This window comes from Elephantulus edwardii, unplaced genomic scaffold (assembly GCF_000299155.1).
Source record: "Elephantulus edwardii isolate Elephantulus edwardi_28Jun2011 unplaced genomic scaffold, EleEdw1.0 scaffold00037, whole genome shotgun sequence".
Classification (NCBI taxonomy): Eukaryota; Metazoa; Chordata; class Mammalia; order Macroscelidea; family Macroscelididae; genus Elephantulus; species Elephantulus edwardii.
In genome coordinates, this window is record NW_006399787.1 from 12,491,742 (window position 1) to 12,510,354 (window position 18,613).

Sequence of the window (18,613 nt, forward strand, 5' to 3'; positions counted from 1 at the left end):
GGAGGGGTTTGTGCGGGGAGAAGGGTGCAACAATGAATGAATGGAATTCCAAAATATCTGTAGATGTTCATTGAAATGAAAAATAAACAAACTAAATTAATATAAAAAAAATCTTAGCCTCCAAGGAGAAACCTGGTTTCACCCTCTCTAAGATAGACTTAATTGTTTTTTTGGAGATTCATGGTATGTTCAAGATTCTTCTCCAGTACTACTACTCAAAGGCAACTGATTCTTCTTCTGTCATCCTTAGTCACTGTCCAACTCTCTGATGCATAGCAAGTAATTGTGAAGACCATGGCCTGGATCAGTCACACCTTAGTCTCTGGACTAACACTGTTGTTTCTTAGTACTCTGAAGAGGTCTCTGACAGCAGATTTTCCTAGTGCAATTCATCTTTTGATTTACTGATTGCTGGTGCCAAGAGTGTTGACTGTGGAGCCAAGCAAGCAGTAATTGTGAATAACCTCAATCTTTTCTTCATCTATCATGGTGCTGCTGTTGTTGTTAGGTGCCATCGAGTCATAGACAACTCATAGTGACCCTATGAATGGAAGGCCTAAGCACTGTTTGTACACAGAGTTTCTAGAGGCAAGTCATTTTGGAAGTGGATGCTGCTCCTGCTTCCAGGCTTGTTTTAGTCTGGAAGCTCCAGCAAACACTGTCCACCATGAGTAACCATTACCACATTTGCCACATCATGGCTTAAAACATGGTTTAAAATCAGTAAAGTTGTGCATCAGGGTTGTAGCCTTTCTTCATACCTATTCAATCTGTAGCTTGAGCAAATCATTCAAGAAGTTGGACTCTATGATGGAAAATGTGATTATCAGGATTCAGAAGAAGACTCATCAACAACCTATGTCATGTAGATGACACAATTTTGCTGAGCCAGAACTGAGGAGGATTTGAGACACTTTCAGAAGATCAAAAACTACAGCCTTCAAGATGGATTACATCTCAACATCAAGAAAGCAAATATACTCATCACTGGGCCAAGAGGCAACACTACGATAGATGGAAAAAAGATTGAAATTGTCAATCATTTCCTCTTACTTGGTCTCACAATCAACACCCTTGGCAACAGCATTTAGGAGATCCGGAGATGTATTGCATTGGGAAAGTCCACTGAGGAGCAATGATGTTAGTTTGAAGACCAAGGTGTGCCTGATACAGGCCATGATCTGTTCAATCACTTGCTATGCATCTGATTAAGGATGACAGAATTGATGTCTTTGAGTTGTGGTGTTAGAGAAGAGTACAGAACATACTATGGATTGCCACAGAACAAAAACATTTATCTTAAGAAAAGTGCAGCCAGAGTGTTCCTTGGAGGCAAAGATGATGAAGCTCTGTCTCTTATACTCTGAGCAAGTTGCTAGGAAAGGCTGTTCATTGGAAAGAACATCATGCTCGGAAAGATAGTCAGTGCAAGAGAGGAAGGTGCTCAACAAGAGACTGACATAACGGCAGCAACGGGCTCAAGTGTGTCAGAGACAATGAGGATGGCAAAAGACAGGACAAAGTTGAAGTTGAGTTATACTGCTTATACGAATGCTATGAGTTATACTCAACTCGATGGCACCTAACAACAATATCAACATGAGTCTTAGTTGACTCAATAGCACCTAATAACAACAATATAGATGGGCCAGTAGTAGGGATAAGTTTTTTTTAAAAAAAATTTTCCCCAAATATAAATTCATTTAAATGCTTGCAAAGACTGAATTATGAATTATGATAATCTATAGACCTACTCCCAAGCTTTGAGGACTCTCCTTCATAGGGTCGCTATGAGTCACCTGTGACTCGACGGCACTTAACAACAACAACAACAACAACATAGACCTACTATAAACACCAGTGTCAGTCTATAGACATCTAGTTCACCTGATCCAGGCCCTGGTCTTTGCAATTACTTGCTAGGTACCAGAGAGGTGGACAATGACTAAGGGTGACAGAAGAAGAATCGATGCTATTGAATTGTGGTGCTGGAGAAGAGCACTGAAGATACCAAGACTGCCAAGAGAACAGATGAAACCAAGCTGCTCCCTGGAGACAAGGATTTTTAAGCTCCATCTCACATATGCTGGAAATGCCTTGGAGAAGGACATCATGCTTGGAATGGTTGAGGGACAGTGCAGGAGAGGGAGGTCCTGGAGAAAATTGACACAATAACTGGGATAAAGGGTGTAGGTGTGTTGGAGGCAGTGAGATCAGCTTGGGATATGGCAGGGTCCTATGAGTGCACAGGGTTGCGATGAGTTGCAGTCAACTCAATGGCCCAACATACATCTACTATAAAGATATACTTATTGCAAGAATCTATATACCTATAGACACTGAACTCATACTAAGCACAAAATAAAAATTCTAAAGTGATAGTGTCTGTCATAGTTTAATTTCAACTCTTTTCTTGCACGAATACAGCTCATAGCAGCAACCTTATCAACAACATATCCTCCGTCATGCTCATGATCTGATATACTTGAACCCTCTGTGGCAGTCACTGTGGTATTGAGGATTTTCCTCCTCTTCTGTGGCCCTCCAACTTCCCAGTATTATATATTTTCCCTAAAGATTCACCCCTCTTGACACATGTCCAAAGAATGTGAGCCCAAAGTTCACTGTCCATGCTTCTAAAGAGCACCCTGGTTGCAATTCCTCCAAGACTGACTTATTTTTTCTTTTGACAACCATGGGATCCCTCAGTACTTTTCTAAAACTCCACAATTCAAATGCACCAATTCTTCTTTGGTCTTCCTAATTCAGTGTCCAATCTCTGATGCACAGGAAGCAAAGAAAATGTCATAGATTTGGTGTACCTTGGTCTTTAAACTGACATCTTGGTCTTCATACTGACACCTGTCCTCTTCTTGTTGTTAGGTGCTGTCAAGTTGACCACGACTCACAGAAACTCTAAGAACACATAATCTAAGCCTTGCCCTATCCTGTGCCATCCTCATCATCTCTGATATACTTGAGCCCATTGTTATAGTAATTGTGTCAATCTAGATTGTTCATGGTCCTCTCTTTTGCTGACACTTCACCTTTCCAAGCATGATGTCCTTTTCTAAGGACCGGCCCCTCCTAACAATATGCCCTAGATCTGTGAAATGAAGCTTCACAATCCTTGCTTCCAAGGAGCACCCCAGTTGCACTTTCTCAAAGATCTTTTTCATCATTCTTTTGGCAGTCTATGAGATACTCAAAATTCTTCCACAATACTACAGTAAAAGACATAGATTCTTTCTCTATCATCCTTATTCATTGTCCAGCTCTCAGATGCATAACAAATGACTGAAAAGACCATGGCCTAAATCGGATGCACCTTAGTCTTCAAATTGACATCACTGCTCCTCAGTACTTTGGGAGAGTTCCTTTACAGCAAACTTTCCCAGTGCAATTCATCTTCTAATGTCTTGACTCCTGGTGCCAAGGGTGTTGCTTGTGGATTCAAGCAAGATGAAATTGTTGAGTTTCAATCTTTTCTCACAGATCTGGGCCATATTGTTAGAAGGGACCGGTCCTTGGAAAAGGACATCATGCTTGGAAAGGTGAAGTGTCAGCAAAAGAGAAGAAGACCACCAACAATCTAGATTGAAACAATTACTATAACAATGGGCTCAAGTATATCAGAGATGATGAGGATGGCACAGGATAGGGCAAGGTTTAGATTATTTGTCCTTAGAGTTTCTGTGAGTCATGGTCCTGTGATAAGGATTTCTGTCTTCTTGATATTGAGGCATAATCCATACTGAAGGCTGTAATCTTTAATCTTTTGCAGCAAGCATTTCAAGTCCTCCTCACTTTCAGCAAGTAGGGTCATGTCATCTGAATAATGCAGGTTGTTGATGAGTATTCCTTCTGTCCTGATGCCACCTTTTTCTTCATAGAATCGCAAATGATTTGCTCAGCATACAGACCGAATAGGTATGGAGAAAGGTTATGTGGACCAAAAACCCCAAGTCTTCTGGATCATGCAATTTCAACAAGTTTCATCTAATTACTCATTCTCTGGAGAGTTTCAATAGTCTCCATGTTTCATATTCTCAGTATTTAGAAATACTTTTTTCTTCACCTGAATATAAATCTACATTCCAGAACTTTTAACTTTCCTTGTCAGTGTTCTTCAGCTAAATTCTTATGGACTGCAAATCACACAGCGAGGAGACTGCTCATTGTTCTCCTGGTAGAGTCACTGCTGGATTCAAATCACCAGAGGTCTGACTCCTTAGCAACCAAGTTATGAGAGCTCATTTTTTAGTTTTCTTTCTTAATGTGCATATAAACCTCCATTCCAGAACTTTTTACCTTCCTTCGTAGTGGTCTTCAGCAAAATGCCTGTGAATTGAAGGAAGGAAAGCAGCAGGGGAAACTACGTGTAAGAGTGGCATTTAAAAAAAAAAATTAAGAGTGGCATTTAATATAATGGTTGAAGCCGATATGACTTCTTCATTTCAATTCCCTGGGCTCAATTTCTGCCCGTGTGCATTGGAATCACATAAAGAAGATAACTAATTAAACGTATCCTTCATAAACATTACCATTTGGCAGGGCAATCAAACACTTAGCTAAATATTCGTTTTGGGTGGATCTGTATGTAACCAGCTAACATCCTTTCCAAACTACTAACTGGAACTTCCAACTATATGAGAAAGAAAGTGCACACTTTTAAGTAGAAATGAGGCGCATCAATGCTATGCTGTCAAAGTCTATATGACTCGACAGAGCTCTGACTGAGTAAGTTAATCTCATATCTAAAGTAGTAGCATTTATCAAAGCATGTGGCCAGTTTGAGGTGCTTTGTCAAAATGCAAATGCCTGATCACTGTTCCCTCTGAATCTTTTATTATCTGAATCTTGAATTTTTTTGGCCTCCTGGAACTTCAGAATCACTATTCTAACATATTCTATCGGAGTGGATCTCATTGCTACCCATGAACTGTGCAAAACGTCATTTGGATGACAACTTGGTTTACATGACCAATGCTGCTGAAATAGGTGTTAGAAACACTCGCCGTATAATCAGTCCCTCCCTGCATGTCTCCAGGGGCAAATTTTTCTATGCTAAGAGATACCCATATCCATACGCTCCCTATCATTTTTCCACTTTAGTCTTCTCTTTCTTTTTAAATATTTCCTGCTATTTATCCTTCGTTTTCTACCGACACATTTCCTCTACCTTACTCCAACCTCCAAGCTGACACAGGCTGACCTCGAGCCGACCACCCCTGTCCAGGCATCTCTTTCGACTCAGGCCTCGAACTCCAATGAGCTTGCTATTGCTCCAGACTCTCTTCCGCTCTTTGACCACCCACCATCCTTCTCACGCCACAGTCACCCTTTTCCACGCCCAATCTCCTCGCAACGTTAAGAGACCTGGAGGGTAACTCACCATTCCGGCCGTTGCTACTGTCACTGCTCTGGTTGCTAGGGCCCGCCGGGGTAAGTGCGCGTGCGCACTTCTCAGAGCCCTCCGCCAATCCGCGCCGACTAGTGTACCCTCTCTCTCCGCCCGTAGGGTGGCGCGAGCGCGGCATTGTGGGATGGCGCGGCGGCCGCCGGGGTCCTCCAGCGGAGGGGCCGCTTGCTGCTCGGTAACTGTCATGCGGCTACTGGGTCTGGGAAGAGGGGCGGAGACGGCATGAGTGCTTAACCGGCCACGTCGTGGTCAGGCGCTGTTTTTTACAGGGCGTAGTTTCTATTATCTGGGGTCACATACCATTTTTTTTTCCGTTCCGAAGGTTTAAAACGGAAGACCTCTCTAGATAACCATTACCCTTCATTTAAGTCCCTCCTCCATCAAGTTAGCCAGAAATTGTAAAAACGGGGAAAGAGTACTCGAACGAATTACAGATAAGAGACATAGGGAGGACACTACTGTCGTAATTGAGTGAGCTTTGGTGGCCTTGTCCATAGAGACTTTTCGCTGCTAACCTAAAGGCCTCCGCCGGTTCGAATCCACCACCCTCTCCGTGGGAGAAAGGGCGAAGGTCTCTGAGTCAGAATCTCCTCCTTGGCAGCAAGTTGGGTTTATTCTACATCCAAACAATGAAATCATCTACTGCCATTAAAAATGTTGAAGTGTCTCTGTACACAGGCAAGCTAGTCTTGTTTCAAATTAAACTGCAAGGTACCAGTCGGAATAGTTGGCATGGCTTTGTCTTTATGTTCAGTATTTTGTCTTTTTTTAAGTAGGGAAAAGTAAAATGTTTATATAAAAAAGGTAAAAATTACATTATACAGCTTTTGTGCTTGTTTTTCTTAGAAAGCCTCCTTGGTCTCCCCTCACTAGGATTCCTCCTTTCCTGACAAAATCTCTACCAGTTTTGTAAAAGAGTCTGAGGCTTGACCCACTGACCTTTCAGTTAGCATGTTTAAAAATCTCTAAGGTTTTTTTGTAGCATTTTAAGGATGAGGTATGGGATGTAGAGAAAGGTGATAACAGGAGTAAGACCAGTGTTAGACCAATATATTTTTTAAGACCAATATATATTTTTAAATTGATTAATTTCATTCACTGAACTCAAATTTATGGAATTTCTAAAGACGACCAAAATTTGTAGCTCAAAGAGGTTGACTCACACCCTAATTTTAGCCTGTTTGTGTAGTTTGGTGAAAACACTTCAAACCTTGTTTTCCTCATTTATATTACATGGAAGTAGTTCCTTGGTCTGTGAAATGGGAAACAAAACGTTTCTCATGATGGTGAATGTCTCGAAGGCATTAGTGTTAGATAAGAACACAAAGCTTACCTTTACCCTAACATGTAATGCTGGGGAATTTACAGCTGTGTTATGCTTTGTATAGCAAACATGCAAGATGTGCACATAAGTAACACTTCCTGCTGGGTGGGCTCCTGGCAGGATAAAGATCCTCAAGCAGATTGGATTTCTATCATAGGCACCATATAGAGGAATGAATGTTCTATATGTTGTCTGGGGAACAAAAGGGACTCCCTTTAGATGATAAATTAGCGAAACAAGCCAACTTTGACAAAACATTCCCTAAATGGGTATTGTCAGGACCCTCGGTGAAACAGACCTCACCCCGTAGCCGAGGCAGACACCCCTCGGGCAGTGCCCTTGAGTGTGATGACGATGACACTCAACCCTGGGGCATGTAGGGGATGAGATGGTTGGAAGGCAGCTACACTGCCATCAATAATGACATGGTGTGAACAGTCACCTCTTATTTCAGGAGGGTTTTCCATTATGTCCCTCAGCATTTTGTGGAAGAAAAGGTCCTCCAAGCTTGCGAGTATGAGGCTCTGTAGAGGTTCCGTGGGCTTTAGGCCCCTGAAGTCAGTGCCCAGAGCCCAGTCCCTGGCTAGGTCCTTGCAGTTATCTCATGCCGTGATAGCCCATAAGTGGAAATGGCCTTGGTTATATCTAGAAGCTCCTCTGCTAGGCCCCACTGGGATGTGATGGCCAGGGTCCTGATCTTGTAGTAGAAAAAGGAAGAGGTGAACATCAATCTCCTAAACTGGAAGAAGGCACTGAGGATTTGGAGTGCAGGCCAGGCCTGGCATGCTTGCTACTGAAATCGATCCACTTCAGTATGGTGTGGTCTGGCACCAGCTCAACTGGAGATCAGCACACAGGGACAGTGCTGGGTGGTCAGGGCCAAGAAGGGACACACCCTTTGAGAAGGATTGGGTCCCTGGGGCACGTCCTAGGGATTAGGAAGACAGGGCATTGCTGGAAAGGGCGTGGTCTGCTGATGCTCAGCAGCAAAGGATTACCAGAAGGGACACTGGTCACTTAGTGTGACTGGCTGAGAAAACAACCTGCTATCGGTAATAAGAAAGTCATTTTTGACAACACTGGCCATTAAAATCTCTGAAATCCCTTATGAGCCACTAGAAGACTCTGCTCCCTAAATTTGGTTAAGAACATCAAGAACTACAGACTCCTGCCAAATTCCAGTGTTTGCTCTCAAAATAATCTTTACTGAATTCAGACAGGCAATGAAAAGGTTTAAAAGTTTCAGAAGGGGTTTGAATTGAGCTTAAAATGTCAGGAATTACAGGTAGAAGATCGAGGAGAAAAACTTCCCTGATGTGAATGAATACAAAGCTCTAAGACCACCCCAGATCAAAGAGGGAGGGGAAGAGAGATTTGTAGTATCTGTTTTAACACAAGCTGTACTTTCACTGAGAAAGCTATACTAAAGAATTATACATCTGTAAATAATATTGCTTACTGTAACTACTTATTGTAGCCCTATGGCCTGGAATAAGTTTGTTGTTTTTTTTTAAATGTGTATTTGTACATGTGAGAGAAAAAAGCAAAAAAACTTAAAGTCCCAGAAAGCTTAGTATTCACTGAACTATTAGTCCAGATTTGTCCTGGAAAGGGTTAAACCGGGTGGCTCCTTGGAGGCAAGGATTCTGAGGCTCCATCTAACATACTTTGGACATGTTGTGAGGAGAGACCGGTCCTTGGAGAAGGACATTATGCTTGGGAGGGTGGAGGGACAGCGCAGGAGGGGAAGGCCCTCTATGAGGTGGATTGATTCAGTGACTGGGGTAATCGGGATGGGTGTGTCAGAGACAGTGTGATTGGCACAGGACAGAGCAGAGTTTAGGGCTGTTGTACATGGGGTTGCTATGAGTCGCAAGCGACTCGATGGCACATAACAACAACAACAGCATTAGTCATTATGCCCAAAAGATGTAATTTACTTTCCATATACACATTACACATACATACTGAGGGACTCCTGAAATGGTTAAAATAGTATCTAGGCAATTGTTTAGGCAGATGGAACCATCCTGTGACTGGAATCCATGCAGATGGTAAACTTAGAGGAAGTGTATTACAGGTTCAAGATTCCACTCTTCAAACTGACATTCAGAGACAGTTCAGGTACACATTTGGGGGTATAAATAGTTGACTCTTGAACAACATAGGCTTGCACTATGCACTTAAGTGTACATTTCCTTTTGTTAGCGTGGTGAACCTCAGGGCTTGGAATGTGAGCTCAAATGTCACAAGTATTAAAACTCCCTGAGATCAGTACCACTTAAGTTGCTGCCTATGAATGATCAGATCTGAGAACTGCAAACCATCATATGAGACAAGATAGCCAGTAGAGGGGACCTCATGTTTTCTGTTGATTGTTTGAGCAGACTTGTTCTGAACCCTGCTGGTAAATCTCCAGTCTTATTTTATTTTGATATGAAAGCATTTTCACAGAGGGTTGAGGGGGCCCAACAACTCCCTGAGATTAATGTGCAAGTAAGTTGCCTCTTCTTTCCCAGTAAGAAGGAGGCCTGGTGGTGTAGTGAGTTACATTTTGGCCTGTTAGCTAAAAGATCTACAGTTCAAATCCACCAGCTGTTCATTGGGAGAAAGAAAAGTCTGCACCAGTTGAGATTTATAGCTTTGGAGCATGAGTCATAATTGACTGGACTGGTATTGGGTATCTCTCCTAAAATGTGGATTTTTGACTAAGCATGGCCCCAGAACCCATGTAACCCATGTTATGCAAGAGTCAACTATATTCAGGAGAATGAGGTAGAACCTGCTTCTTAAAGGACTCAAGAGGACAGACTCCTACAGTTCAAACATTGACAGAGAGGACCTAAGGAGATAAAGAGATTCCAGAACAATTCCGACACTCATTCCTCAGAACTGGCACATAAAGCTGAAGGAAGGCCAGAAATTGACAGGTGAGAAAAACTAAACTTACAAGCTCATTGTCCATACACAGTTCCAACCCCTGGCATCCCATGCACTACAGAGTAGAACTCCATTTGGAGCAGATCACCAGGATTTCCTTCTCTGAATGAGTTCAAATCACTAGGCTTTACATTTAGACCAGCAAAAACTGTGTGCACTACCCAGGCATCTTGTAAGTGGGCACTCACCCAACCAACTCACTGTCCTCAAGCCAATTCTGGCTCATGGAGACCTCCCACTGGCTTTCAAGGTTAGAAATATTTACAAGAGGAGACTGCCAACCTTTCTCCCACTGAGCAAGTAACCTCTTTTTCATTTCTTCTGCTTACCGTATTTGTTTTTGGTTGTCTTTTTTTTTTTTCCTTAAGTTGAGATTTAAGGTTAAGACCAGTCCTACAGAAAGGTCATGGTTAAACCTATACATAGAGTAAAACTCTGGGGTAATGGGGATATAAGTGGGGTGGGGTGGGGTGGCAGCAGTAGAGAAAGCTATATTAGGCTGCGAATCCTCTGACCAAACAAAGAAAATGAATGTTGAATGAATAGAATATTTATTCATAGCCTCTGATATCTGATTGCTATATTTTGCTTTGTTTGACTGATTTTTTGCTGCCAAGATGTTTATGGAAAAAAGTTTGAATTTGCTGCCAGGCATCTACCTGTGCCCTGGAGTGAGCCACAGGCTCACCTCCGTAGAACATTGTCTGGCCAAAAAGTGCATGCACCGAGGCTACACGAAGAGGAAAATAAGGTGGATCGATACAGTGACCAGCTCCTGGGTAGCAGATTATCTGGGGTCTGTCTTTCCCATGGGCTTGTAATCTGTTTGAGGCTATACTAGCAAAAAAGTCACTTTTCCAACTCTGATCATCCTTGCCGATGATAAACAAGAAGGGCCCCTGGGCCTTCTCCAGTGGAATTAGACTTTGGTGGTTATGTTCCTCCATTGGGTTTCCCCAGACATCCGTAGAAACAATAAAACCTGACTCAGTGATCCTACATTTCTCTAGGTCATTTTCAAGACTGGGAATAGTCATGTCTTTGTAATGTAGAGGACACATTGAATTGGCCACACAGGAATTGATAAGCACAGTGGCTGTGATGCCCTTCAAGAAGGAGGCCATGGAAAGACACAGGTCCCCTCCTTTGGAGAAGCCAAGAAGCCCAATATTAGGGCCTTTCACCTGATGAAGAGAGAAAGAACATGTTAGCATTTGAGGAAGTAAACAATTTTACATTTTATAAGCAGTGTTTTCTAATGTTACTTACTTTCTTCATATATCCACATAGTTCATATGAATCTTCTAATAAAACCGTTAACCAGTTGTCATGGACACAGGCCCTCTGTAATTTTTATTGGGTCATGGTCAAGAATATATACATGAAAGCTGACAACTAAATATCTTAAAGTTGGCCATTTGCAGACACCGCTGCCTCAGCGGCTCTCTTGTCCACTCCCCTCACGCCCAGCCATGGTTAGTCCCACCATGTACTTTGACATTGCTGTCAGTGGCAAAACCTTTAGGCTGCTCTCCTTTAAGCTGTTTGCAGATAAAGTTCCAAAGACAGCAGTAACCTTCCATGCTCTGAGTACTGGGGAGAAAAGATTCAGTTACAAGGGTTCCTGCTTTCACAGACTCATTCCTATGTGCCCGGGTGGTGACTTCACTTGCTGTAATGGTACAGGTGGCAAGTCCATCTACAGAGAGAAGTTTGATGAGAACTTTATCCTGAAGTACACAGGTCCTGGCATCCTATCCATGGCAAATGCTGGATCCAATACAAACAGTTCCCAAGTTTATCTACACTGCGAAGACTGAACGTTTGGATAGCAAGCGTGTGTAGTCTTTGGCAAGGTGAACGAAGGCGTGAACATTGTGGAAGCCATGGAGCTCTTTGGGTTCAGGAATGGCAAGACCAACAAGAAGATCATCATTGCTGACTGTGGACAAGTCTGACACGATCTGTATTTCATGTTTTTTCTTCGTCACCAGACCATTCCTTCTATAGCTCCAGAGATCACCCTGCTACCCTAGGGTGCTTTCAGTAGCTTTTAGTCTTTGTGCTCTTGCTACAGCTCCTTGGGTTCCATGTTTTCTTTCTACCTCTCCAAGTTTAGCAGGATTGCAGAGTTTATGACTATGAAATAAAAACTAGACAACAGTATTATCCCTTTTTATTTGGGTAAGAATGTTGGTACAGGTCATCGGGCACAACATCAGCAGCCTCTTGAATATTAAAACACTTTTGATGCTTACTAAATCCTATAGTACCTTTTTCCCTTTCTGACTTAGTATGATGGCAAGAAGACTTAATGTCACTGTCTATATATACCCTATGGTTGTACTTTGAGTGTGATACTGATAAAAGGAAGAAAAATGAGCTAGAACTTTGAGGATGTGGGGGGCCAGATGTTATAGTTGGGAAATTGTCAATCCACTTAACAACGTCTCAAGACTTAATTCTGACTCTTAGTCTCCTTTTCCACTGTCAGCATGCTGTAAGGTCTGGTTTCATCCCATCTTTCCAGGGGGTCCCTCCCCCCTCTTCCCTCTTCTTTTCTTTGTCTTATCACCTTAATAAATCTTTTTCATTTGTTTTGCTAAAAACACCCATAAAATCTTAATTTTGAATAAAAAAATAAGCATCTTAAAGTTCTAAACCAAATTAAAAAGTGTTAAATATATTTTCTTACCTAGAGAAATACATCTCCACAACAACTTGTTAGGTGCAATCGAGTCGAGTGTGACTCATAACGACCCTATGAACAGCCAACCCGAAACCTGTGCTATGCAGTGCCATCCTCACCATCTCTGAGACACTAAAGCCCTGTGCTGAAACCATCCTGTCAACCCATCTTGTTGGAGGTCGTCCACTCCTTTGCTGACCTTCCATCTTTCCAAGCATGATGTCCCTTTCCAAGGAATAGCCTCACTTAGCTACATGTCCTCTTCAGTATTCTAGAGAGGTCCCTGAGAGCAGACTCTCCCAGTGCAATTCATCTTTTGATTTCCTAGCTGTTAGTGCCAAGACTGTTAATTGCGGAGCCAAGCAAATGGAAGCTGTTAACAATCTCAGTCTCTGCACTATTACGATGCCAGCAATCAGCCCAGTGGTGAGAATGTTTGTTTTCTTGATGTTGAGCTTCAATCCGTATTGAAGGCTGTACTCCTTGACCTTCTGTAGCAAATGTCCTCATATCCTCCTCAGTTTTGGCAAGCAAGGTGTGTCATCTGCATAACGCAGGTTGTTGATGAGTCTTCTTCCAATACTGATGCCACATTCCTTCTCAAAGAGCCTAGCCGCCAGAATGATCTGTTCCGCATATAGATTAAAAAGACATGGAGATAGGACACATCCTTGGTGTACACCTTTTCCCAACTTTGAACTTTACTCTGTTCTGATAGCCGCTTCCTGATCCAAGTATAGGTTTTGCATAAGCACAATCAAATGTTCTGGGATTCCCATTCTTCTTAGAGTAAGCCACAGTTTGTTGTGATCCACACAGTCAAATGGGTCTGCATAGTCTGCTTTCAACCAAGTTCCATCTAACATTAGCTATAATATCCCTAGTACTACAGCCTCTTCTAAACCCAGCCTGCACATCTGGCCCTTCTCTGTTAATGTGCTGTTTCAGTCATTTTTGGATCATTTTTAGCAGAATTTTGCTTGTGTGTGATATTCATGATTTTATTCTACAACATTAATGATAATGATAATGATGTCAGTCTGGAGACTAAGCTGTGCCTGATCCAGGCCATGGTCTTCACAATCACTTGTTATGCATCAGAGATCTGGACAATGACTAGGGATGATAGAAGGAGAATTGATGCCTTTGAGCTGTGCTGCTGGAGAAGAATAATATACCATAGATTGCTAGGAGAACAAACAGGTTCATCCTGGAGAGGGTGAAGCCAAGCTGCTCCTTGGATACAAGGATTCTGAAGCTCCATCAGATATTTTGGCCGTGTTGAAAGGAGGGACCAGTCCTTGGAAAGGGATATTGTGCTTGGAAGGGTGGGGGGGACAGCACAAGAAAGGAAGACCCTTGATGAAATGGATTGATTCAGTGCCTGGGGTAATGGGCGTAGGAGACAATAAGGTTGGCTTAGGATAGAGCAGGGTTCAGAGCTGTTGTGCATAGGGTCGCTATGAGTCACAAGCGACTCAGTGGCACATAACAAGATATAAGTCCATATATGAAAGACAAATCTGCATCATTCTTGCCTCCAAAGAGCACTCTGGCCGCACTCTTTTCAGGACATATGTGCTTGTTCTTTTGGCAGTCCATGGGATACTCAGTACTCTTCTCCAACACCACAACTCAAAAGCATCAATTCATCTTCTGTCATCCTTATTCATTGTCCAGCTCTCTGTTGTGCAGCAGATAACTGAGAAGACTGTGGCCTAAATCAGGTGCATCTTAGTCTTCAAACTGACATCGTTGCTCTTCAGTATTTTGGAGATACCCCTGACATCATACTGAGACAAAAACTTACAAGGGCTCACTTTGAACATATTATAATTCCTGGAAATTCTGGACTAGAATATGGCAAGTAAGTTTCCTTCTGAATACAGTAGTCACCAGTCTCACCGAACGTGGCAGGGAGAAGAGGTGGCTCCTGATACTGGCTCCCATTCCTGGCTCATCTTCCCTCCTCTTCCCATTCATGCCTCCTTTACTTACCTCAGGATGCCTTGAACACTTGTGGACTATCACAGCCTACACATTAAAGCCTATGGGTTTACTCACTTAAGGACCTAGGAAGGAGGCACAGTACAGTGCCTGGACTCAGAACTGTTTAGGCAGAGACCTCAGGGGTTCCAGATCCGTGAGAACTGGTGGCCAGTATCCAAGTGGACACTTTCTATAGATGCCTCTTACACTTCACCATGTGGGTAGTAGTGCACTCAGTGACAGTCATAATGTGACTGTCTAAAATGAATAGGGACTGAATCCCTCTTACCTAGGTCTAAGAGCCGAGCTAAGAGTATATATTGATCTCTTCATTTTCCAGTGCACTAGCCGATGGTTACAGTTTAAGAACATTTAGGACTTGGCTTCTCTGCCAAGAGATCATTCCTTGAACTCAGGTGGAACTAGATGACCTGCCAGACGACACAGCATTGTCATTTTTGACAGCAGAATGTTTGTGTCTCTTAAATCTAGCTAAAAGCAAAGAGTAGGAATCATTTCACTTGCAATCTTACCAAAATATGCTAGTTTATTTTTTCCACTATCAGATAAAGGACTTTTCCTATAAGACCATATCATATCACATTTATGAAAACTAATGATAATCCCTAAATATCATAAATAAATGCTCAGTCTCTAGTCCAATACCACCAATTGCTTCTAACAATTTTAACTTTAACTTTTTAATGTCAAATCCTAAACATATACATTTATATTAAAGGTATTAAAAAAACCCTGGGAGAGCAGATGCCTTCTTCAGTTTCATAATGCTACATTTGCTGTAAATGTAGAACCAGACTCATTACTAACCCCTTAACTAGTGCCATGCTAATTATGGTCAAGAGTTACAAATGGAATGAAACAACTTAGTTTTACAGGCTTAGACAGGTGAGTGAAAATGAAAATAATCTAGTCACCTTTGACAGCTCTGGTGGTTCAGTAATAAGGAGTTGCACTACCAATTCAAACACATAGTTTGAATGCCCTGTATGTTCTGAGGGAGAGAGATGGGTACAGTTCACAGCCTTGGAAAATCAGCTGGAGGCTCAGCTATGAATCGGTCCCAACTTGACAGGATATAACAACAAGAAAGCGCCTTTGTGTCTCATAGCCCAGCTCCAGCCCTAGCCTTCCTGGCAGGACTTTGAAGGCAGCCCTGGTCTCTCTCCCTCATCTCTTCCTCTCTACATGCAGGCAAGCACCAGATCTCACCTTTGGATGCTGCAGCATGAAGTCCACAGCCTCTTCAAAGTACTCCAGGTCCATATCAGACAAATCTTTAGGAAGGTCCTCAAATTTGAAATAAGCCAGAGCAAGCACAGCAAAACCATGTCCACTTAGGAGACTGGCCCTGTATTCACAAAGGCCGCCACCACTTCCATACAGATCTATGACTCCAGGGAAGCGTCCCAGGCCTGGAGAACAGCACAAAAGAAAAATGTTCAAGAGTTTTAGATTCTCAAAATATATGCTTAGCTTCTAGTTTTGAGCAGTCAAAAACAGTACAGTTTTTGAGGACAGACTTCACCGGGTGGTATGTGAGTAAAATAATCTGTATGTGGAACAGATCATTCAGGAGACTGGACTTTATGAGGAGGAATGTAGCATCAGGATTGGAGGAAGACTTATCAACAACCTGTGTTATACAGTTTGCTTGCCCAAACTGAGGAGGACCTGAAGCATCTGATGCAAAAGGTCAAGGACTCCAGCCTTCAATATGGATTGAAACTCAACCTCAAGAAGAAAAGATTCTCACCATAGAGCCAACTGGCAGCACTATAACAGAAGGAAAAGAGATTGAGGTTATTAACAGCTTTAGTTTATTTGGCTCCACAATTGTGGCACAATCATTCAGGAAATGAAAAGATTGAACTGTTTTAGGAAAATCTGCAGTCAGGGACTTCTCCAGAGTGCTAAAGAGCAACGATGTCCGTCTGGAGACTAAGATCCTTGGAGAAAGACATCATGCTTGGAAGGATGGAGGGATAGGAAAAGACAGAAAGGTCCTGGAGGAGACAGATTGACACAGTAACTGGTGTAATGGACATAGAGGTCTCAGAGACAGATTAGCTCAGGATAGGAAAAGATTCTAGGCTACTGTGCATAGGGTCACTATGAGTCGCAAGCAACTTGGTGGCACATTACAAACAATTGGGACTGGAAGGAAGGAGGGCTCTTTTTGCTTATAATAACCTGTGGGACAGAAGTAGGCGGGCATAAAATGCCTTATTTTTCAAGAAGTTTTTTCACAAAATAAACACAATACAATTAAACAGAGCTTGAAATAACACAGAAAGAGATGTACTTTTCTACCAACAATTTTTCTTGTTGTTGTTGCTTTGGCTGTTGAGTCACCTGCAACCCTAGGTACAGCAACTCTAACCCTGCCTATTCTGAGCCATTCTCATTGTCTCTGACACACCTAACTTCACTCCCCCAGTTACTATGTCAATCCATCTCATCCAGGGTCTTCCTCTCTTGCACTGTCCTTCCACCCTTCCAAGTATGATAGCCTTCTCCAAGGACGAGTCCCTCTTGGCCACATGCCCTAAGTATGTGAGATGCAGCCTCAAATTCCTTACCTTTAAACAGCAACCTGGTCTCACCCTCTCCAAGACAAACCTGTTCTCTTGGCAGTCCATGGAATATTTAACACTCTTCTCCAGTACCACAACGAAAATGTATTGGTCCTTCTTCTGCCACCCTTAGTCATTGTAAAGCTCCATGGAGCATAGCACGTAGTTGCAAAGTCCATGGCCTGGATCAGGGTCACTTTACTTTCCAGACTGACATTATTGCTCTTTAGTATTTGGAGAGATCCCTGACAGCAGATTTTCCCAATGCAGCTTGTCTTTTGATTTCCTGACTGCTGCTGCCAAGAATGTTAACAACCTCAATCTCCTCTCCATCTATTATGGTGCTGCCAATTGGCCCGTGATGAAAATCTTTGTCTTCTTGATGTTGACATTTAATCTATATTGTAGACTGCCTTGATCTTCTGCAGCAAATTGGCACTATCTAAAGAGGCTTGGTGGTGCAATATTTAAGTGCTTGGCTGCTAATTCAAACATCAATGGTGTGAACTCACAAACTCTCCATGGGAAATAAGAACTAGCAATATACTATTGTAAAAATTTATAGTTTAGGAATCCCTGTAGGATAGATCTACTCTGCGGTAAAGTTGCTATGAACTGGAATTGACTCAACAACACGCAGCAGCATCAGGGACAACCAGAGCTTGGTTAGATGGCTTTTATATTATCTGTCCCCTCCAGCACCTGATGCCTGCTCCTCTGCTCTCATAGCATTTGCCACACTGCACTAGAGGTGCAAGTGTAGTCACCTGTGCTCTCTATTAGACTGTAAGAATAATAAAGCCCGTGTCCAACTTTGTTTGCTGTTGTCATCCCAGGACTTGGCATAGTCCATACTTAGGTATTGAATGTCTGAACACTTCCATATTATTTACAGTGCCTTTATAAAGAAAGCAATACATTTTCATTTGGCTATATAGTTGTTATGTACTGTCAAGTCAGAAATGACCCATAGCTGACCCTCTAGGGGGTTTTCAGAGGCAGTTAAATGCATGGGAGGAGAATGCCCATCCTTCTCCCACGGAGCAACTGGTGGCCTCAAACTGTGTGTCTTCAGGATTGCAATTTGGCTTCTTGCCACTAGGCCACCAGAGCTCCCTAGTAGACACTGAAATATTAACACTAGATTAACTGGAACATCAGATGCCATAATTGGGACTGATAGGTTTTTCTATTTGTGTGGAATATGAAAGTGTGTAAAAGGTATACTGGTTGAATCAACCAGTCTGACTACTAAATTCCTACTCTGTCTCAAGAGTGATTTGCATGCAGCTGTTTTGGGTTTGTTTGGGTTTTTTATTATTATTGTTATTATTATTATACTAGTTTATTTACAAAATTTAAATACATTGTTTTCAAGAACATATTTTTCCAATTTCCTTCACCCCCTCTCATCAAATTATACAACTCTATGATTAATCCACCCACTCCCTGCACATCTTCATACCTCAGTTGTTGTTGTTGTTGTTGTTTGTTGTTATGTGCCGTCGAGTCACCTGCGACTCATAGCGACCCTATGCACAACAGCCCTAAACTCCGCTCTGTCTTGTGCCAATGGCACTGTCTCTGACACTCCCATCCCAATTATCCCAGTCACTGAATCAATCCACCTCATAGAGGGCCTTCCTCTCCTGCGC

At 42.4% G+C, this 18,613-nt stretch overlaps 2 protein-coding genes and 1 pseudogene across 2 annotated transcripts in view; 1 reads left to right on the forward strand and 2 right to left on the reverse strand.

The window, feature by feature from the left end:
* The window catches only part of DNAL1 (dynein, axonemal, light chain 1), a 45,392-nt gene extending 39,959 nt beyond the window's left edge, over positions 1-5,433 (reverse strand). The window contains exon 1 of the mRNA XM_006884695.1: positions 5,396-5,433. Coding sequence (XP_006884757.1) covers positions 5,396-5,398 — 3 coding nt within the window. The 5' untranslated portion in view covers positions 5,399-5,433. The remainder of the gene's footprint in view (positions 1-5,395) is intronic.
* A 4,831-nt stretch (positions 5,434-10,264) lies between these two features.
* The window catches only part of LOC102852872 (acyl-coenzyme A thioesterase 6-like), a 15,150-nt gene continuing 6,801 nt past the window's right edge, over positions 10,265-18,613 (reverse strand). Inside the window, exons 2-3 of the mRNA XM_006884696.1 lie at positions 15,595-15,797; positions 10,265-10,870 (exon numbers count right to left, since the gene is read on the reverse strand). Coding sequence (XP_006884758.1) covers positions 10,265-10,870; positions 15,595-15,797 — 809 coding nt within the window. The remainder of the gene's footprint in view (positions 10,871-15,594; positions 15,798-18,613) is intronic.
* Positions 11,159-11,644, forward strand: LOC102852464 (annotated as a pseudogene).